This window comes from Corythoichthys intestinalis, unplaced genomic scaffold (genome assembly GCF_030265065.1).
Source record: "Corythoichthys intestinalis isolate RoL2023-P3 unplaced genomic scaffold, ASM3026506v1 HiC_scaffold_23, whole genome shotgun sequence".
Lineage (NCBI taxonomy): Eukaryota > Metazoa > Chordata > Actinopteri > Syngnathiformes > Syngnathidae > Corythoichthys > Corythoichthys intestinalis.
Genome location: NW_026651592.1, coordinates 12,082,338 through 12,105,504, shown reverse-complemented (window position 1 = coordinate 12,105,504; position 23,167 = coordinate 12,082,338). Strand labels below are relative to the sequence as shown.

General features: G+C 39.4%; 1 protein-coding gene across 17 annotated transcripts in view; it reads right to left on the bottom strand.

The window, feature by feature from the left end:
* Positions 1–23,167, bottom strand: part of LOC130911137 (CD166 antigen homolog A-like) — a 164,712-nt gene that overhangs the window by 66,035 nt on the left and 75,510 nt on the right. For all 17 annotated transcript variants that reach the window (XR_009061979.1, XM_057828874.1, XM_057828875.1 and 14 more), the window contains 5 exons: positions 22,244–22,308; positions 21,857–21,944; positions 11,545–11,718; positions 4,766–4,890; positions 1,733–1,865 (listed from right to left, as the gene is read on the bottom strand). Coding sequence is in view for 16 of the 17 variants with exons in the window: in XM_057828874.1 (XP_057684857.1) it covers positions 1,733–1,865; positions 4,766–4,890; positions 11,545–11,718; positions 21,857–21,944; positions 22,244–22,308 (585 nt within the window). In the remaining variant the exon portion in view is untranslated. The remainder of the gene's footprint in view (positions 1–1,732; positions 1,866–4,765; positions 4,891–11,544; positions 11,719–21,856; positions 21,945–22,243; positions 22,309–23,167) is intronic.

Sequence of the window (23,167 nt, the reverse complement as noted above, 5' to 3'; positions counted from 1 at the left end):
CATTTCTTGTCCTTTTTCAAAACGGAAGCTCCATGAAAAAAAACACAAATCAAACGAACCCTTTCGAAGTCACAGTGGAAGCACAAAATGCGTTTTTTTGTATAAATATAACTGCCGTGCGAGGTTCCACCGAACGAGAGGGAGGAGTGTTCTGAAGCAGCGAGGTGGCGAGCGACGGCCGTTTGGATCGAGCAGCGACTTTGTGTGACTTTGAGAATGAATGGAAAACTAAATTTAGCGCAAGCAATTGTGCTTTTTGATCAACTTGAGGAAGAGGATGGTCCAAATTCGTCATCATCGTCTTCTTCGGAAGAGTCCTCGAGTGAAGATAGTGACGGATTTGAACACGTGGGTGACGCCATCGACGAGCAGAGGTAAGCCAACTCACTTTTTTTTTTTTTAATGCTGAAAAAGTTTCTTTTGAAAGTTTCTTTTGATATTGCAAGACAAAGTTAATTTTGATGCAATATAAGTGTGAGTTTGTGTATATAATAATAAAATGTGCATATCAGATCAAAGTCGTACGTGCACTGTGTGTATGCCAGGCAGGAATTTATAATTTGTGGTGTTCTTCTTTCTATATGAAGATTAGGGATGTAGCACATATTCAGCTATGGTATTCTTTCTATTGTCATACATATAGATTTCCATTATTATTTATTGCTGTATATATTTTTATTTTATACTTTTATTATTTTCATAAATACTGACTTTTTCTTCATGTACATTTATAGTGACAATGAAAGTAAAGTGAAATGAAAATGGAAGGGTGGAAAGAGGACCGACGCCCCATGGAAGTGTGGGCTGTCTGATGTAGCCCTGTGTCTAATTCCAGGACGAAACTGCTTTTCGGAGTGGCATGCCTGAAAAAATTTTTTGTTTATTGTAAATATTTTTTAAAATACTTTTTTTCCCCAATGTTATATATATATTTTTCCCCCCACAATCAGTCTTCTCAATTTGTGTATATAAATGTGTGTTCAAGAAGCTTGATTGTGTGTACATAGTTTTCATCAAGTGATGGGCCGCAGTACCTAAACTCATAAAGAGATGGCCTCTAAACACTTTTTGTGTTAGATGGTATATATTTTTTCACTGTTTTTCACTGTTTGGTCTGCTGTATATAACCTGTTTTGACTAGAGCATGTATAAAGGCAAAAAAACGCCTATGGCTATACCTGTTGTGTATGTTGAATTGTCAAATATAAAGACTATTTATTCAAAAAATTTTTGGTTGAATGTTCATCCTAACATGTTGAATAAATATTACAAAGTTTCAAAACGGTTTGTTATGCATGTTTGGTTGTCAATTGGACATCAATATTAAAAATTTTGACAAAACGATTTTGGAATTTTTGGTCTTTTTGGGCCCAAAATGATGATTTATAATTGGTCAGTGAAGGAAACAACAGTTTGGACATGAAGTTCAAGGTGTCACAAAAAAAGGGACCAAACCAGGCCATCGTAAACAATTCTTTCTTTGAAATATAAAGGCAACTTCAAAGGCATGCAAAATCAGACAAAATAGGCCCAGACCTTAAAGGGTTAACTACACTCCTCTCACTGCGCCTTAGCTCACGAGCGGAGGCTCACACAACAAAGCGGTGAGACCAAGAGATCTGAACGTTATGGGGCAAACATACTTGACTCCCGACAGAAGCGCCAAAGAAAAGGAGAAAAATGACCGCACTGACGGAACCATTTTGAAGAGAAACACAGTGTGACGTCTTACAATTGACTGTGATGTTCTTGGATGCCATCATGGCTGGGTTGTCAATCAGGGAACATCTGTATTCACCGGTGACATCACGCGAGACAGCAGTGAGGGTGTATCTATCAGTGTTTTTCACCGGAACCACATCACCCTGAAAACACACGCGCGCACACATTAGCCACTGATTATCGAGACATGTTCAGACAGATTTACACTGCTTGCCAAAAGTATTGGCACCCCTGCAAGTCTGTCGGATAATGCTCAAATTTCTCCCTCAAAATGATTGTAATTACGAATGCTTTGGACGTAATATCTTCATTTATTTTGCTTGCAATGAAAAACACAAAAGAGAATGGAAATAAAAAATCATTATCATTCTACACAAAACTCCAAAAATGGGCCGGACAAAAGTATTTGAAAAATCATGTGATGCTTCTCTAATTTGCGTAATTAACAGCAACTGTTACTTACCTGTGGCTAGGCATGTGCCGGTATGATATTTTGACGGTACGATAACCGTGAGCAAAAATACCGCGGTTTCACGGTATCACGGTGTTGCAATTATAGCTCCAAAAAATTATGAGATGTATGGGTAAAAAAAAATTAACTTTTTTCCATTGAACATGATTTTTTTTTTTCAGACCATAGTTGCAAATTGAAACATGAATATATTGTTAAAATACATAAATTATCAATTAAAAAAATATTTTAAATAAAATTAAACTAAATATAACTCATAGACTCTACTCACAGCCACAGCTCAAGTTGCTCAAGATTAGAGCAAGAACAAAAGAATTTCTATAAAAAAGTAAAAACACTTCTGAATAAATGTTTTTAAAAATTTATACTACATGACTTTTTTTTTGAGGGTGGAAAAGCTTAAGTGAAGTTTCGCCATTTTCAGCCACTCTGTCAACTCTAGTCTACATGATGTCATCCCTTTGTGTTAAAAAGAACAAAGAATTCATAAGTTAGTTAAAAATGTATACGTTAGTTAAAATGTCAATATTGTTGTGGAAAGGTTTCATCTAAAAAATTAAATTAAATTAAAAAAAAAAAAACATTGGGAGTGAGACCTCTCCATGATCCAGCGAACGTGGATTTGTGCTTAGGGCAAGATCATCTTTCGCAATTAGCGATCTTTGACGCTATCACTTTTTCACCTTCATTCAAGCGAATCAAGCTTGTTTTCTCACTCCGCGGCTGTCACACTCAACGAAGTTGCTCTCCCAGGTAAGCCTAGGCTAGCAATCATCTTTGTAAGCTTTTAGTTAGTTTGTATATTGAATTTGTAAGGAAAATGTGTGTTTTGTTTTTGGCGAACTTTTTCCATGGTGCTAATCTGTTGAAGCTACTCATATGGAAAAATCTAATTGTACAACATTTTAAATGTATTCATTTTGTATATTACACTTACCACGATTTGAGAGCTCAATAAATTGAAGAACAGTACGCCTTATGTTTGGAGTATTTGTATTTGGGTTAGCTGGCTGGCTAGCCGATAGCGTCACTTTCACACACAGCAAAAAACGGGAGGGGGTGAGCGCTGCTGCGCCAAGCCGCTTCTGGCTGCATTTTTGACACAAGAAAAATAGCGAATACCGTACTACGGTCTGACGGAAAATTTTAGTGGTTTTGAAACCGCGACGTTTTCACACCACGGTAAACCGTGAAACCGGTAACCGGCACATGCCTACCTGTGGCACATAACAGGTGGTGGCAATAACTAAATCACACTTGCAGCCAGTTAAAATGGATGAAAGTTGACTCAACCTGTGTCCTTGTGTGTACAACACTGAGCATGTAGAAAAAGAGAAGAACAAAGAGCTGGCTGAGGACTCGAGAAGCAAAATTGTGAGGAAGCATGGGCAAGTTGAAGGTTACAAGTCCATCTCCAAAGACCTGAATATTCCGGTGTCTACCATGCGCAGTGCCATCAATAAGTGTAAAGCCCATGGCACTGTGGCTAACCTCCCTAGATGTGGACGTAAAAGAAAAATTGACGAGCGATTTCAACGAAAGATTGTGCGGATGGTGGATAAAGAACCTCGACCAACAAGTTGAAGCTGTCCTGCGGTCCGAGGGTACAGCAGTGTCAACCCATACTATCCGTCGGCGTCTGAATGAAAGGGTCTCTATGGTAGGATATCCAGGAAGACCCCACTTCTGACACAGAGACATAAAAAAGCCAGGCTGGAGTTAGCCAAAACTTACCTGAGAAAGCCAAAAACGTTTTGGAAGAATGTTCTCTGGTCAGATGAGATAAAAGTAGAGCTTTTTGGGAAAATGCATCAACATAGAGTTTACAGGGGAAAAAAACGAGGCCTTCAAAGAAAAGAACATGGTCCCCACAGTCAAAGATGGCGGAGGTTCCATGATGTTTTGGGGTTGCTTTGCCATCTCTGGCACTGGACTGCTTGACAGTTTGCATGGCATTATGAAGTCTGAAGGCTACCCAAAAATTTCGCAGCAGGATGTAGGGCCCAGTGTGAGAAAGCTATGTCTCCATAGGAGGTCATGGGTCTTCCAGCAGGACAATGACCCAAAACACACTTCTGAAAGCACTAGAAAATGCTTTGAGAGAAAGCACTGGAGACTTCTAGAGAGGCCAGCAATGGGTCCAGACCTGAATCCCATAGACCACCTGTGGAGAGATCTGAAAATGGAAGTTTGGAGAAGGCACCCTTCAAATCTCAAGAGACCTGGAGCAGTTGGCCAAAGAAGAATGGTCTAAAATTGCAGCAGAGCATTGTAAGAATCTCACTGATAGATACCGGAAGCGGTTGTTATTTTGTCTAAAGGTTGTTTTACCAAGTATTAGGCTGAGGGTGCCAATACTTTTGTCCGGCCCATTTTTGGAGTTTTGTGTAAAATAATAATGATTTAATTTTTTTTCCCATTCTCATTTGTGTTTTTTCCATTGCAAGCAAAATAAATGATATTACAACCAAAGCATTTGTAATTGCAATCATTTTCTGACAGAATTGGAGGGGTGCCAATACTTTTGGCCAGCATTGTAATAGTTGAGTCACTGAAGGCTCATTATTGCACCTTCAGGTAGAAGTTGAAGCTGGTCGGTGCCGGGTTGCCGTCCGCCACGCAAATGAGGGTCACGTCATCCCCTTCCAGCAGAGGCTCTGGGGCAAGCACCCGCAGCACAATGTTCTCCGTGGAGGCTGGAATGAGGATTAACGAATAACGGTTTTAATCTTATTTCTCTAAAACTGAGTACCACGTATTTTTCAGTCTTTGCACATTTTTATTAATTATCCTCAAACTTAAAAATGTGGACAACACCGTTATCTTGTGCATCTCAGGGGAAAGAGTCTTGTTTGGCGAATTGGAAAAACTGGGAATTCATTTTTTCTGATGCCTAATAGTGAAGGAAAACGTAAACAGAAGTCAGCATTGCGCGTGTTCCCCGATATGTTAGATGATAAATAATCGATCCAAACAAAGAAAAAAAAAACAACAGTAAAAGGGTAAATATATGAAAAAGAACATCTCGACCACTCCTTGATGTCTGCGATTTCTGCATCGCGACCCTTGTTATATTACCATGTTTCACCCATAAACCCCCCCCCCCGCCCAAAAAAATCACACTCGGTGATACATGCTACATGGAGTTTTTGTATCGAGACAAGGTAAGTATGCGATAATATCTGGTTAAAATCATGGCGTCTTTAAACATGCTGTCTCATGCGCTCACCTCCAGTTAGGGTTTCGCTGTTTTAAAATAGTTCTTTTTTTTTTTTTTTTTTTTTTTTTTTTTTTTTTTTAAATGCCCTCCTGTTCAAAATTTTTCTTTTTGAGATTTTAAGCTTTCCAATGATGTATCACACACGCACAAACCTATCAAGTTGTACGGTTTCGGCGTAATTTGTACAAGTGAACACTGATTTTTAAATGGGTACGCCGTGCGTTCAAAATCTGTACGTTTTTCGTGCATTACGGTTTTTTTCTCCATTCGGATTTTGTCACAGTTTCGGCAACGAGACAATGTGCATTACGATGCATTACTATGTTGGTTGAATGATGCGAGAAAAGTCAGAGACAGTGAGACTATTTGTTGTGACGCTGCAGCAAATGCGATGCTAGGGTAGGTGGCTCCAATATTTCCTGACTGTAGCCGACAGTCTACAATCTACGCCTAGATATCACATGCTTATAGAACTACATGCGAAATGACAGACGGCAGCGTTAATAAACTGCCGCCATTTTGAAGCAGTAGACTTCTCAGAAAGGCTGTTGTTGTGAACCTTCCTAGCGAACTTAACTTTTTGTCTAAAATACTCCTAAATCGGCAAAATCTTGACTTGAATCTATCTTTAAATGATGAAACAGTTTTAAAACATTAACAAGTCAAAAGTGCCATGATGTGCAGCCATCAAGACATGATAAAAATTGCCAAAAGTGCTACATACAATTATAGCCAGTGTTGTCACGGATTACTTTAAAAAGTAATTTAATTACACCTAAAAAAAAGAAGTAATCTAGTTACTTTACTGATTACTTTATTATCAAAGTAACTAAGTTACTTTAAAAGTAACTTATCAGTTACTTTTTACCATTTTCTTTCCCCTTTTGCTGCCTCAACATAAAAATAATTGAAAAAATGTCATCACGTGTAATTGAGTTTTTCACATAAGGCTTAATCTTTGAGCTAGCGGGGGTTTAATTAGTCGACCAGCCATTGACTCGCCCTAGCTTAGCCATTCCGGAGCCCTAAAACTAACAAATAACTGACAAATTGCACAAAATGTGTTTAAATCAAGTTCAACGACTCATGAAACCCCCACTAACTCCAAGATTAAGATTAAGATTAAAAAATCCTGAACTTCCCCTTTGAAATAAAGACCTAGCCCTTAAAAGGTTGTCTCCAAAAGTTGTAAAGCAATAAAACAAGCAATAAAAATTAATGAAATGAAAAAAAATCCTACGACGTAAAGTTTTCATCATGGGTCAAAATCATTTTTCGAACAGATCATGAGACTAGAACCTCGGAGACTATCCTTTGCTTTGCTAAGCCAAAACTACACCAGAGGAGGCAAGATGGATATTTAGAATTTCTTTAAACCTAAGCTTTCAAACGCTGCCAAGAACAACTTGAAAAGTTGATTGAACTCGAACAGTGTCAAGATGTGTATATACCAGGGGTCGCGTTAACCGAATATTTTCCGTCGTTGACCGTTTTTTTAAAACGGTGACGGAAAAAACTGAAGTCCATCTGTCATTTTGACAGGTTGCAATTCACACCCCAGACCACAGGGTGGCCAGTGAGCATATTAATTAGCTATTGTCTCTCTTGATGCATGACGTCGTTGGCCTTACTCGGAAAAATGTCAAGGCAACTGAGTGTCCGAAGTTTCTTCAAAAAGCCCCAAAACGACGATGGTGTTGATAAAGGAGGTGAAAAAAGAGGGACTGATGCAGTGGAGGATGAAGGACAGCCTCTGCAGAAATCCCACTTGAGACCTTTGATAATGCACAAGCGGGCACGCAATTCAAGTCCATGCGCACCAGGAGGAAGGTGTGAGACTGCGTTCAGGCCACAGCAGGTGAGCTGTTAATTTCCTTGTTCCATATGTAGCCTACCTACTGGGGCCACAGTCAGCTGTTTTTGTCACTCCGGAGAAAAAGTTACATAATCATCTGCTTGATGTGTGATGGCACGGTGTGGATTCTCTGTTAAGCTTGTTCGGACAGAATATTAATTTAAAATGAATGAAAACTAAATACTATTGAATATGTCATTATTATCATTTTAAAAATTTAAGTGGCGGGTAAAAATAGATCATGACCGGATTTTTAAGACCCTGTCAGTCAAAATGACAGACAACGAAGGATTGTAAGTCTAGCGCAACCTCTGGTATATACAGTATTGGCCAAAAGGTTGGAGACACCTCAAAGGTGGATACTTTGAAGAATGTAGAACACAAAACCTGTCTTCAGTTATTTCACTTTTTTATGCCATTCCACATGTTCGGTTATAGTTGTGATCAGTGTTGTTAATCTTACTGAAAAAAAGTAATTAATTATAGTTACAAATTACTTCTCCCAAAAAGTAATTGCGTTAGTAACTCAATTACCTGAATGTAAGAGTAATTAGTTACTTGGCAAAGTAATTGGTGATAATTACTTCTTTTTTTTTTCCCCTCAAAAAAAAAAAAAAAAAAAAAAATGGCCACACTATGTGAAGGTTTTTGTGAAGGTTTTTGGTACAATTGGCCCGAGCCCAATTCTTTACCCTAATTTACCCTTTACCCTGAATCAACTGTTAAAAGTTGTTAAAATTGCTCCCATTATTGCATTTGTTCCCTTCTCTCTACTTTCGACATATGAAAGTTTTAAAACTGTTTCATCATTTAAAGATAGATTCAAGTCAAGATTTTGCCGATTTAGAAGTATTTTAGATAAAAAGTTACTTAGGTTCGCTAGGAAGGTTCTCTACAACAGAGCCGTCCTAAAAAGTCTACTGCTTTAAGATGGCGGCTGTCTACTAACGCATTTAGTGCCATGCAGTGTTGTTAATTTTACTTTAAAAAAGTAATTAATTACAGTTACAAATTACTTCTCCCAAAAAGTAATTTCGTTAGTAACTCAGTTACCTGAATGTAAGAGTAATTAGTTACTTGGCAAAGTAACTAGTGATTTTTTTTTTTTTTCTCAAAAAAAAAAAACAAAAAAAAACAGGTCACACATTGTGAAGCTTAAAGGGTTTGGGGGACAATTGGCCCTAGCCCAATTCTTTACCCTCAACTTAACTAGACAAAAGGGTATTGCGATAACTAGCTAGTAACCTTTGCTATGTGTGGAAGTCATTTAAAGTTGTGAATCAATCGTTAAAGTTGTTAAAATTTCTCCCGTTATTGCATTAGTTCCCTTCTGTCTACTTTAAACATGTGTAAGTTTTAAAACTGTTTCATCATTTAAAGATAGATTTAAGTTAAGATTTTGCCGATTTAGGAGCATTTTAGATTTAAAAAAAATTACTTAGGTTCGCTAGGAAGGATCTCTACATCAGGGCCTTCCTGAGAGGTCTACTGCTTTAAGATGGCGGCTGTTTACAAACGCATGTAGTCCTTAAAACATGTTGGCAATGCAGCAGTGTCTGTCATTTGCATCTAGTTCTATAATATGATATCTACCGTGTCATGTGGGTGTAGTTTGTCGGCTATGGCTGCAGTCAGGTATTATTGGAGCCACCTAGCATCGCGGTTGCAACGGCGTCTTCCCCACTCCTGCTCTGCTCTCGTCCCCGTGAGTCCGTTTCTCTGACTTTTTTTTATTCAACCAACTTAGTAACGCATAGTAACGTACGCCTTTCCCGCCTCAGTAACGGTAACGGCGTTGCCAAGATGAGAAAAGTAATTAATTAGATTACTCATTACTGAAAAAAATAACGCCGTTAGTAACGCCGTTATATTGTAACGCCGTTATTAACAACACTGGTTGTGATGTCTTCAGTGAGAATATACAATAGTAGTGAAAATATATAAAAGGCCAAAATCATGAAGTGTGTCCAAACTTTTGACTATTCAGTCTTCGACATGCTTTTCCCCCAGTCCCACACATGTAAAACTTGGCCTATGATTACAAACTCTAAGTATAAAATATACATAATTACACATATTATAAAGGCTGGCTACAAACTGTAAAAGTGCTGGATGTCTCGTTACCTGTCGGCTTTGATTCTAGTTTTTTCGCCTTGTGCTGTAATTCCAAGTGCTTCCTTGTTGAATTGGATGTCGAGTTTTTAGCGGTCGACAGTCTTTCTGAGCCTGCGCAGAGTTTGCAACGCACGGAGATATTTTTGTCATCTTTACTGGACGGATATGTGAAGTAATGGCTGTATCTCCAGTGAGCAAATGCAGCCGTTTGTTTTATCTCTCCGGCTCCTTTACTGTTAGCATCCTGATAGGTAGCCACTAGCCAGGCTATGTTGTTGACCGCCGTGGCAGACGGCGCGCGCACAGGCAGGATGGTAATACACGTGACCCTCCCCCAAACTCAAGCGCAGTATTTTCTTTTCAAATGCTCTTTGTACATGACTACAATATTCTTCATTCTACATACAGTATGAGGCAACACCAAAATAGTAACGCACAGGCACCGAGGAAACTAACTTTAATCAGATTACTAGCTTGGAAAAATGAACGCGTTACTTACTGAAAGAAAGTAATCAGATTACAGTAACGCGTTACTTAGTAACACGTTACTGACAACACTGATTATAGCAAAAGTCACTGTTAAATTTTAGTAATCATGATGTAGCTGAAGATATTGATTGTTCTTTGATTGCACCAGGTTATATGTTACGATATTACCAATAAATTCATATTATTTTAAAAACTGAGTTTTATTTTTGTTTCATATTGCACGCTTTATACAACGTTGTAAGATTAGTCACCAATTTGTAACAGCATATGTCACTATTTGTAAGATTGCCAAAGGCGTCGGGTTGACAGGTATGCATGCATATACTACTGTAGGACAATTATGAAATTTGGCCAAATTGGGGGTCTCATAGCAGAACTTCAAGTCACCTGAGTGTTTTCCGCCATATATAAATATTTTTTTTCGGTATCGGATCGGGACTCTTTATCGACAGATTCTCAAAATCGGGTGACTCGGACGCAAGTGCCATAACGTGCGATCGGGACATCCCTATTTTAAATAATATAAAGTGGGCTGGTCTAAATCATGAAATTCCTGGGCTGAAAATGAGTCCCAACCCGGCTCTGGTTTAACTAATAATAAATACAAATGTTTTTAGATGGAGCTTTAATTGTTGAGTGAGGGCGCTGCTTTTTAGCATAGACAACGGGTTTTTCAAATAAATGATTCCTACAACTGACAAGCAAAGCAAAAATTATCAGGAAAAAATTATTGAAAAGCATGAAGCATAATTTAGTTTGCGTCTTCGACAACAAACTCTCAGGCTCGTGTAACGGGGGTATATCAAACTTGCAAATATTGTATGTTTCTGTTTTATAATTACACAAAATTGATTGTTATCTTATTTTCTATTTTATTTTCGTCAATCCTCCTTCAAAGTTGGAACTTTTTGTTTCTGTGTTCTTTGTTTCCCCTATGTCGGTTATTACCGCGACACCTGCTGCTTTAAGTTGAGTGCACTTGATTAGTCCTCCCCTTTTCTGTGTGGATGTCGAAGGGGAGGTAGGTGCCGTTTAGCTGCAGAGAGTTTTGTAGGAAAGTGTAACTTCCAGGCATGCACTCATGTGTAAAAATTGCATTGCATCTCTTTTTTTTATTTTTTTATTTTGAATAGGGGCACATTGTTAAAGCCGTGTTTAACGGGAGGATTGACTTTTTCTGACTGTTATCAGGTATGTTGCGCCCTTTTCTGTGTGGATGTCGAAGGGGAGGGGCACATTGTTAAAGCCGTGTTTAACGGGAGGATTGACTTTTTCTGACTTATCAGATAAAAAGCAAGTCACACCGCACTCTTGACTCCCGTCGTCATTCCAAACTACACATACGACGCAGAGTCGGAAACCACCGGTCACTCGCTTGTGTGAAAAGTACACCACCTTATTTGGAGGCCATGCTGAGCAAGAAGCTTCAATATTTCATGCAGCTTCTGCATTAATCTTATTTCGCTGCTCATCCCCGCAACACTAAAGACCAAAAGTCTCTTTTTTCCCCTTTCAGATGACCTCTTTAACAGAACTGGGTTGAAAAAAAAGAAAAATCATTTCAGTCAAGGGAGGTAAACACAAGTCAGACTTATTATTCCAGTCAATGATGATGACATACAAGGAAGCATTCCTTTTTGTGTCTAAAATGAGAGAAGTTGGACAACTCACATATGACGGTGAAGGTGAGTGCAGATGACTCCAGGTGTGTGCCCAAGTTATGCTGAACGCTGCAGGAGAACTGGGCATCGGTGTCCCCCTTCGTGGCAGAGTACCCCAGCGTGGAGGAGGTGCTCGAGAGGCCGCTCACGGGGTCCACCAGCACTGAGGCCCGGATGGAAACACCTGTGCCGATTAACAACAAGCTGTTAGAGGGCCCCCAAAGCACACAAAGTCAAAGATATGGCACTTTTTAATAACATACTTGATAACTTAAGCCCCCATGTGAAAATTCTGTTCATTCTCCCTTACTATGCACTACAAACAACTCTCGACCAGGATACATAAAACTCAACGATATACTCACAAACCACTACAAAGGGAGAATAAGGATCTACTGGATTCAATAGTGGATAAAATTCGACCCAGAATTCAATTTTAAACAATTCAACAGGAGATTCAAGGCAGAACGAAACCAGAGACTGAAGAGAAAAATATTGCTGTTCCTAAGCTTAAAGGGAAAAACAACACCATTATCAAGTCCATTCCAGTGGAAAGAATATGGTTAAAGAAAGTGAAAAAACAATTTCATTTTCTGATGCGCAATAGTGGAGAGAAAAGCCTGTATTTCTCGCAAATGACCAACCCTGGCGTAATCAATGCCGGTACTATTTTTAGCTAATTAAATGTGAATAGTCCAAACTGCCCACCCTTACTAATTATCTTATGAATATTAAAGATACATGAGAGCTTATTTCACAATCGGGAATCGAAATCGAAGGACGAAGGAGTTCCGTTCCTACGCTGGCAACGTAACCCGATTTTCCACGTAAGTCGGAATTAATCCTTTAAGTTAGTACTTCTCAAATAAAGGGGCGTGTCAGAGCCATGCCGGCCGTGGCGCATGTGACCTCGGGGAAACATACATTTTTGCCGTACGAGAATAAAGTGTACTTGCATACCCGCTCAGTAGGTGGCAATGACGTTCTCATTTTCAGAGTGTGAACGGAATAAGAGCGCACAGAAAAAGAATATAGTAGGAGACTAGGAAAGACCAGTATGTTTACTGTGTCTAAAAATGTTTGCAGCGGACAGCAGGAAGCCAAATCAATTAAGACGTCACGTAAAGACATTAGACCCCGATCACAGTGATAAGCCGCTTGATTGTTTTTCAGCGAAAACGTGCCGAATATTGCCAGCAATCGTCCCTCTTTGTCAATGTTACAGCAGTAAACCAGCATGCACTGTTGACATGCTCAGTACAAAATAACCCCAGATGCGGTCCGGATCAGCACTATGACAGTTTTGCCTTAATTGTCGCCGTGATTGCACAGATGGGTGAGCCTGGGACCGGGTGCCGCTGATCATCATCCACAGTAGAGCTGAAACGAATACTCGAGCAACTCAAGTAACTCGAGTTTAAAAACTGATCCGAGTGCTTTTATTCGCCTCAAGGAATCGTTTAATTTTTGCCAGCTCCAAGCATCACGTTTTGCCCGAACTACTTTTAATGCGGCACAACACGCTGACGTCATGTGCGTAGAGGAAGAAGCAGCAGCCGACAGCCGCTTCATACTATACCAAAGTTGCTAAAAACTACGGCCGTATGATGCTACGGTGCTAGCAGGTAGCGTCTGATTCGTCTCATAGATATCTCATGTATATCGAACTAGATGCGAAATGCAGAGCTGCCAACTTTTAGAAATAAACTTGGGAGTGAGATTTTGTTGGGGGAGACCCAAATTTTGCGTGAGAAATTGGATGTGTGCGTGTGTCCCACGCTCAAAGCGTGACAGTTTAATACATTTTAATTTATTAAATTAAAATGCTAACGATGGACTACGTTGGCCTATTTGGTTGACCAACGTTACTAACCGTCATGTATGATGACGTTTAAGATAGAATCCCATTTAGAATATTCGCTCAAAAGGCGCTCATTAGGCGCAGGAGGCAGCGCTTTTTTTAAAAAGCGCCAAGTGTCAACACGGCCTAATACGAAATAAACAATGCTATATGAGCTGATGTTTCGAGCATGCTTGCAGTAGGCAATACTACGAGGCTAACAAGGTGATCTCCTGCTGCTTGTTATGGGAACTGAGTTTACTGTAGATTTACAACCCAAAATCAAGTTCACACGCACAAACACAAACACATTTCTTTCAAGATTTAAAGTTTAAAAGAGTGGGTGGTGAGTGGGGAATGGCGTAACGCAAGCAACACGTCACTTCCGCTCATTAATATTCATGACACTACTGGCTACTGTTGCTAAGTGGGGACAAGTCACCGTTTGTCCCTAATAGGAATAGAATGGAAATCATGTACGAAGGAGATGTGTACAGAGCTAAACCTACCAATTCTCTGCAAAAATGATGTCCCTGATGCCAAATTCACTGGCAAAGATGTGGACCTAAAAACCTAAAAATGTTCAGTTAAAGAGATGGCGTGAGTGTCGAAGGCAGAAAAAGATGGAAAAAAAAAAGAGCCGACCTAAGCAAAGCCTTAGCTTTTTTATCGGCGCAACTGACATTGACATTCTCCTGTTTCAACAAGCTATCCTTTACCACCAGTCCTGTCTTTCTTATATACTGTATTATATAATCTGGTTGTCCTACGTCTCTGACTGTTCTTGGAGGTAATTTAGTTAGTTTTGTGTAGCGATCGCAAATGCTACTCAGTGACAGCCAACGAACACTTTTAATTTTTTCATTGTTAACAAATCTTAATTCTATAACTTATTCACACTTCCCCCTTATGAAATTTGTTTTTTTATTTTTACAATAGAAAATGTAACAGTGGCAGTCAGATACCACTTTAATTCTTTTCAGGTCATTCGTTGTCAGACAGAAGCAGCATGGCACGTCACGCCAAAAAATACGTTAAAAATATCAAAATGGCTTCCTTTTTGTCCTCTGAAAGACAATGCAAACCCAACAAAATGTTTACTGCATAAATGTTTACAGCAGAGCTGGCATTAAAAGTCAGCGCAAGTTGATTCGGTCTTCACATTTTCTCCTCCGAGTTTTTAGTTTCAGGAAACGTCTGAGGAAAACATCCTTCATATGTCGTAATGTCTAGAGTTCCAAAAAAGCAACGCGTGATCGGCATGTTCCTTTTTGAAAGACTACCGGAGAAAAGTAGCAGAATTTACGTTGCTTCTATGCGAGGGCGGGTCTATAATGCCCCACTTCTACTTTACTTCCGCTTTACGATGCGAAGTCACGGTCTAAAAATAGCACGCGTGCGGTACGCCATTGACGATATATGTCACTAACTATAACATACCTAATCTCTGTCTGTAATCTTCAGATTGGATATGACTTTCTTCAGAGATTCTTTCTCCATTCGAGTTTCTCCCGCGATCAGAGGTTGCGCTAGACTTTTTCGTTGTCTGTCATTTTGACTGACAGGGTCATAAAAATCCGGTCATAATCTATTTTTACCCGTCACTTAAATTTTAAAAATTATAATAATGACATATTCAATAGCAGTGTTGGTCAAAAGCGGTGCGTTACTTACTCAACTCTGAATAAATTGAAGAAACTACCAGCCATGTTGTGTCTACTCTCTGCTCTGTTGATTTGTCATCCAAGACTCGGGGTGCGTTCAGGTCTGAGAATAGCGCACGTACTTCTGACTCCAAGCTGTTTGTCCCTGCTCATTCAATTAGGCTACGTTCATACTACAGGTCTTAATGCACAAATCCGATTTTTTTGTCATATCCGTTTTTTTGGCGTGCACGTTCAGACTGCTTTTGTCCATTGAGACCATTCAAGTATTACGCATGCGCTTTAATTCGCAGTCCAACACGCGCCGGTGCGCAGAAGCATCAAAACAAATGACAAGTCATCCGTCATTCCAGGGATATCATATTTTGCTTTTCAAAAGGAGGAGACAAATAACAGACATAAATAATCCCCGTTTAGGCTTATATTCACAGTTTATATGGATCGAGAGCATGCACGCACTGTCCGTGCATGTCACACACACATACGGGCAGTTTTCCCCGACTCTCCAAGACGGGCTGCAGCCAGACCCCTCTCCCGACTCTCGTCCGTGTAGGAAATGTTGAAATATAGCTCACATAGAGCAGAGAGAAAACCGATCATTCTCATGCTTACCCTCAACCCATTTTTATTTTTTTTATGACTGTTGTCAAGCCCGGCCCTTCCCCAAAAGCCGTGTTCACTGCAAGCTAGGCGCTAATAATGCACAGCTGAAATCGGATTTGGGACACTGGACGGTACAGACCGCCGCGACAGTCTGGAAAAATGTGGCCCAGATCGGATTTGAACCACATACAAAAATGACCCACATCGGATTTGAAATGATCCACTTCTATGCGACTCGTCCCGTTCAGACCGTCAAGTTAATGCCTGACTCGAGTCGGAAAAAATTGGATTCGTGCATTAAGACCTGTAGAATGAACGTAGCCTTAGACAATGCTGTCCAAAGCTTCCTAACGTTTCCGTGTTTGCTACACTTTAGGGCTGCAGCTATCGAATATTTTAGTAATCGAGTAATCGGATAAAACAAATATATTTTTAGGTGACGAGCAATTATACATACACATGAGAAAACAAGACATTTCATCTAATCTTGAACCATTTTCAGGCAATCAATGTCTTTATTTTCGATGTATATTGTTGAAAACAGCCAACAATTGCATCTCAGATGTAACTAGAATTTAAAAAAAAAGACTAATTCACTGCTTTCACTCAAAAAACTTTTAGATCTTATTAAAATATATATATATATATATATATATATATATATATATATATATATATATATATATATATCTTACCTAAAAATGCCGTTACGCTTGATAACACACATCGCTTAAAAGTTTTTTTCCCCACGTGTTTCAATTGAATTTCTCTTTGTGTCAAGCCATTTTTAAGTTCTAGTTAAGTTTTAAGTTAGTCTAAACTGTAAGTCCTGATATGATTTTGAGTTTTTGCAGTGTTCAAAATAAATGTATGATACAGGCTGTATTGGAGCACATTAGGACCAGTGCTACTTAGTATTTTATCCAGCAATGACTACTGAGCTAAAATTGATAGTTAGCATGATTAAGTTTTTATTTTACACCCTCATCACTCCACAATGCTATATTATGTTAAAGCCTGTATGTAAGACACATTAGCCACGCATCGACAGTGGTCATAATTAATTGAAACCTAGCCCTCCGCAGGGCTAACGTTACGTGAGCTAGTAGCGACAGTAACGTTAATCTTATTTATTAGCGCTTAGCGCTCTTTATTAGCGGTTAGCGCTGTTCTGCTGTAAGATGGCGGCTGTTTACAAACGCTGCCCAGACGCGGCCGAGTCTGTCATTTCGCATCTAGTTCAACATACATGTGATCTCTATGAGACGCACCAGACGCTACCTGTTACCAATGTAGCATTGTGCGGGCTAGTATTTAGCAACATCGGCGTCGTTTGTGGCGGCTGTCAGCTGCGGTAAGTTTTTTTTTTTTTTTCCCCCTTCTTCCTCTCCGCACGTGACAGCGCGTTGTCCCACATTAAAAGTAGTCCTAGCAAAACGTGATGCTTAGAGCTGTCAAAATAGACGATTACTCGAGGTGAATAAAATTACTCGGATCAGTTTTTAAACTCGAGTTGCTCGAGTACTCATTTCAGCTCTACTACACTTGAATGCTAGTTCGGACATTTTTCCGAGTAAGGCCAACGACGTCATGCATCAAGAGAGACAATAGCTAATCAATATGCTCACTCGCCATCCTGTGGTCTGGGGCGTGAATTGCAACCTGTCAAAATGACGGATGGACTTCAGTTTTTTCCGTCACCGTTTTAAAAAACTGGTCAACGACGGAAAATATTCGGTTAACGCGACCCCTGCCGCAACTAGGATGTTTATGCAGCGAATAGGGTTACAGTGGCGAGTAGCGCCTTCTACTGTCGGAAAGTTTGAAAAAGAAACGAACTAGTCTCGGCCCAAAATCAAGATTGTTTTTTTTTTTTTTTTTGCGTGAGAAATTGGATGTGGGGCGTGTGTGCGTGAGAAAAAAGGCAATTGCGCGTGTCTCACGCTCAAAGCGTGAGAGTTGGCAGCTCTGGAAATGACAGACTCGGCGGCGTTAGTAAACAGCCGCCATCTGAAGGCAGTAGACTTCGCAGCGCTAATAAAGATTAACGTTACTATCCCTTGCTCACGTAACTTTAGCCCTGCGGAGGGCTAGGTTTCTATTAATTATGACTACTGTCAATGCTAACATGTCTTTACATACAGGCTTTATTTAATCTGTAAAAACATAGCAATGTAGGGTGATGAGGGTGTAAAATAAAAACGTATTAAAGCTAACTGTCAATTTTAGCTCAGTAGTCATTGCTGGATAAAACACCAGCTAGCACTGGTCCCCAATGTGCTCCAATACAGCAGGTAACATACATTTATGTTGAACACTGCAGAAACTAGGCCTGAACGATATTGGAAAAAACTATTGTTGCGATTTTTTTGAGGTGTGCAATATATTGCGATATTATATTGCGATAGTAAAAAAAAAAATATATATATATATATATATATATAATTTTTTTTTTTTAAAGAAATTTTCACTAGATGACTTGAATAGCTGTTTGGAAATACTTTGCATGACACACCGTGACCACAGTGTATTCATATAATACCGTTTCATTTGTGAATGATTAAGATTGCTGTATTATTATGAAGGGATCCAGGAAGCAATGTCTGCACAAAATAGATAATTTATTGAACACAATATTTGACACTTCAACAGCAGCAAATACATTAAATGACAAATAAAAGAGCAGGTGCATTCGTCCCCTAAGTTTTTGACAAAATATAACAATAAATAAAAACTTCTGTAAAACAACAACAAAGTTGTAAACATAGTTGAACAAAAATATTAAATATGACAAATAAGAGTTGTTCACAAACTATAACAATAAATAAAAACCTCAGTAAAACAACAAAGTTGTCAACATATTTGAACTTAAATATTAAATCTGTCAAATAAAAGTGCAAGTGCATTAGTCCCCTGAGTTGTTTACACAAAATATAACAATATAAAACTGCAAAACTGCAACAAAGTTGTAAAAATATTTTAAAAATATTAAGTATCAAAACTTTATGTGCAGCTGTACTATAGTTATTTGAAAAATACGATTTACAATTAATTTAAATATAAAAGAAACAGAAACTCAATTGAACTTGTAAATAATTGAACTGAATAACAGCAAATAACTGATGAATAACAGAACCATTTTAACTCCCAAATTTCCAGCCTTCCTGATAGCTGTCACATGAATAAAAAGAAGAAAAGACATTCCTGCAGCTGTGTTATGTATTTGTCTGCATATCGTCCACCTTCCTTGCTCAGCAATTCTCAACTGGGTCTCATAGGTTTTTGGCCAAGACTACTAGTTTATCCACCATTGCAGGCTTGAGACAACAACGTTGGCACGTAACAATGTTCCCACCTGTACTAAAAAGCCTCTGATGGGAAGCTCGTAGCAGGAATGCATAGATACCTGCGTTTTAAATGGTCCCACATGTTCGACGGATTACTTCTTGTTGAGGCAACCATGGCGAGGCACTGTCAACAGGGCTGTTTTTTGTTCCTTATATTCTTGTCGATAGCCAAAATACTTCCAAAACTCCTTTTGGAGACAGTCTTCCCTATTCAACGTGTTGCTTGCTTTCACTTTGAAAACGGCCCCTCCTCCCTCCGCTCTGCTGTTCGGCCCCTCCTCCCTCCACTCCGCTGTAGCAGGGGAGGGGGAGGAGCCGATGACTGCGAGTTGGAGGGAATGAGATGAGAGGCTGTGCGCTCTCCTTCGCGCTCCTTCCTCAAAACAAACGTTTGTGGATTTAAAAAAATGAAATGAAAAAACTATCGCACGTCCTTGCGATGGGACTATTGCGCATGCGCACATCGCGATGGCGATGTTTAAACGATATATCGTTCAGGCCTAGCAGAAACTCAAAATCCTATCCGGACTTACAGTTTAGACCAACTTAAAACTTAACTAGAACTTAAACATAGCTTGACACAAATGCAAAATCAATTGAAACACGTGGGAAAAACACCTAACTTTTAAGTGATGTGTGTTATCAAGTGTAATGACATTTTTAGGTGAGAAATAAGATTTTTTTTTTTTTTTGGAATAAGATCTAGAAGTTTTTTGAGTGAAAGCAGTGAATGAGTTGTTTTTTTTCTAGTCACATCTGAGATGAAATTGTTGGCTGTTTTAAACAATGTACATCGAAAATTAAGACATTGATTGACTAAAATTGGTTCAATATTAGATGAAATGTCGTGTTTTCTCATGTATATTTATAATTGCTGTTCACCTAAACAAAAAAATGTTTTATCCGATTACTCGATAGAATTTTCAGTCGAATACTTATTAAAATATTCGTAGTCAGCAGCTTACTTAAACTGGTCCTTAGCCTCACATCATCAGCCAGATCGACAATTCACCTACAGGTACGTGACTTTCAGCTAACAAAGAATCTTGTAATCCTGATACTGAGCTCATTTTTGTGTCCCCCGCCCCCAGATCCTGATCTGCTTGTCAGCCTGCCCGTTCACCTGTTCTATCGCCAAATTGCCCACCGGATTCTTTGGACACTATCTACCACTCCCTCTCATTGTCATTGAATTAGGTCCCCCGTTACCCCAGCACCTTACCGAATAAAATATGTTGTTTACAGCCTAAAAATGGGTCATCTTTAATGTTGAGTTGCTTGTTCCAGTTAAAATATTTTGTGAAAAAACAATGTTATATTGTTATGTTGTTGTACGTTGCATTAATATCAATACATGTCATTAAAAAGAAGTGTTGTCATTATTGCTTTTTAAAGACGAAGCCAATTTGCAATATTAACACATAACAGTATGATCCATTGAACAAAATGGGCTTCAAATTTAATACTGACATGTATTGATGCAAATCTGGCCCAGATTGGGTAACGTGTGCCATATCCGGGCCACACATTGATGTCGTGCCTGCTACTTTGGACCAGTTCTGGCCCAAAACTGGTTGCTGAGCTGGCAAGTGACTCCTTACGGACAATTGTTCAAAAAGACACTGGGGCGGATCCGTCTTACAACAGCGAAATTTGCAGTACATCTGCCCCATGTCCGCTCCAATTATATTTTTCTATCTGGGTAGCAGTTGATAAAGCAATAACAATCCACACAAACGATTAGCATGTATCAGTTTAGCGTCAGCACATTGTCAAAAACAATCAGCTAGCAAGCGAAGCTAGTATGACAACTGGCAGGATTTTGTCACATTCTGCTGCTGGTCATATTGTTTTGTTACATGTGGGATGAGTTTCCAACGTCGTACCCGCATCCAATTCCAGCTCATCAGCAGTGTCTTTAAACCGATCCTAGGAGGCTTGCCGAGATATTGACTTGCTGCCATTTGACAGTTTGTACGTCCCTTCGTTGCTAGGTGCATATTGCTTTGTTTTTTTCGTTCGTCTGCCTCTCACCGTGGTTTTCCCTCGGTGTTTTAAAAAAACAATGTTTTAATTGATCCCGACCTACTGTCACAGACACTTTTTGTGTCTCCCTTTTCACGATCGCGTGTGTTCAATAAACCCTTTTACACAATCCCTATGTTCTTGTTGTCTGCTTACCGTCTGAAGTGAGCCGCATTTTCTAATTCCATGGTCAAGTTAGCCGCGCTTTCTTTTCAGTTGCATTTCCCTTCCCGGTTTTACCGCACAGACAACGCATGTCGGTTGCGATTGCTTTGTAAGGAAAATCATGGCTCTAACATCATGTGGATGTATAGTCTACGCGTTCGTCTATCTCACGGGAAACGTGGGTTCGATTGCCGCTGGAGACCTTCATTTAATTGCTTTTGCTGCTCGTTTTGTGAAATATGGACAGTGCCGCCCTGCTCATTACTTTTCCGCTCGGGTTCGAATTGGAAGGGTAGAAATGACGACATATTTATGTAGCTAACGAGTGACTCTGTTGAAGTACGGCAGCGCTCCCCAGTGACGTCACCGCATTGCCGACCTACTAGTTAAACTAATTTTTCAAATTTGAGAAAAAACAAAAAGACGAAGAAGGGTTTGAATATCAAATTATCTTAACTCATACTAACATTTATCTTTTAAGAACTGCAAGTCTTTCTGTCCGTGATTCTCTTTAAAGTCATTTAAGCTATCATTTAACACTTTTTACTTGAAATTGATTATGCTTATGTAAAAAAGCAAAGGACCGTAACTGAAAATAAATCCTGAGCAGAGAACCAATCCATATGTATTGATATTTATAAATAGACAGTTTTTTAAATAAAAATAAACATAATGCACCTTTGCCGCCATCTACCAGAGGTTTCTTGTTCCGCATCCATGTGATGTTGGCTGCCGGATTGGCATCTTTAGCGACACATGTGGCCAGCTGTGGAATAAAATGACAAAAACTCAATAACACTTCGAGTCATTGTTTAAACTGCTTAAATATCCTCAAAACTACCGTGCCTCCTTTTGAAGGGCTGATCATATTCTACGCAACAGACCATGAAATGCCCAAAGAGTCCTCTCTTGTGCTTGCTACTAATTCGTGTGCACCACTTCAAAAGGACTCATTACTGTAGTAACACGGTCGCTGCTATGCCTCAGGAGACAGGGTCCCATTTGATGCGTTTTGAAATAATATCAGTTTAAGTAACATTTGTCACACACTGAATAAAAACACACCTTTGTAAATTTGCCAATCTGTAGCTCCTGCGCCTTGTCAAAAACCTCCACACTTGCAGGGGCCTCTGCAATACACACAATTATGAATACATTAATGGTCTGCGTCGTCTCATCATGTACATCATGTACTCCAGTAGCATTGCAAAGTGCTGAAACATTTCCACGAATGTTTTTTTTGCCATAGACTTCATAATATATTGATGGGACACGGGAATCGGGGCCGAATAATAGGGGGCCTATTTAAAAAAACAACAACTTAAAATTCAAATATTTTCAAAACCAAAGCTGTTCCCGACCTAAAACCAAAACAGGCACCTCCCTTAGGCATATATGATTCTCCATGAGCAGCGGCATCAAAAAAATTCTTCCCTAATAAAATCCAGATGAATTATTTTTATATAAGTATAACAAAACTTAAAACGGCTATAAAATTCAATAGCAATATTTAAAATATCATGAAGTTTTTGCCCAAAATAGCAACTTAATTTTTTTTTTTTAATGAAGTGCAAATTTTTCGGGAGCTAATAAATTAGTCAATTTCCACATCACAAACGTAATACTTGAAAGCATGCAGAATTAATTATAAATCATATTCAAATAAATTATAAATTCAATATACAATCACAATTTATTATTTATGGAATTCCAGTGTCACTATGGGTCATGGGGAGGGATGGCCACTTGAGGACAGCCCAGCTCTCCCCTGTCCACCAGCTCGACCAGGACGTCGAACATCACGGAGGGTGGGTCACCCATCTAGAACTCCATGGCGATCTCAATGTTCTCCCGCGTGGCCTGGTCCTTCCTGGCCAGATAGCCGTTGTTTGTCGGCGGGTCCGGATGATCGTCGGCCAGCTCCCTGGCAAGCTCGGCCAAGATCTCCTCATCCTCTTTCTCCTCTCACTTGGCGTGGTCCAGGTCGGC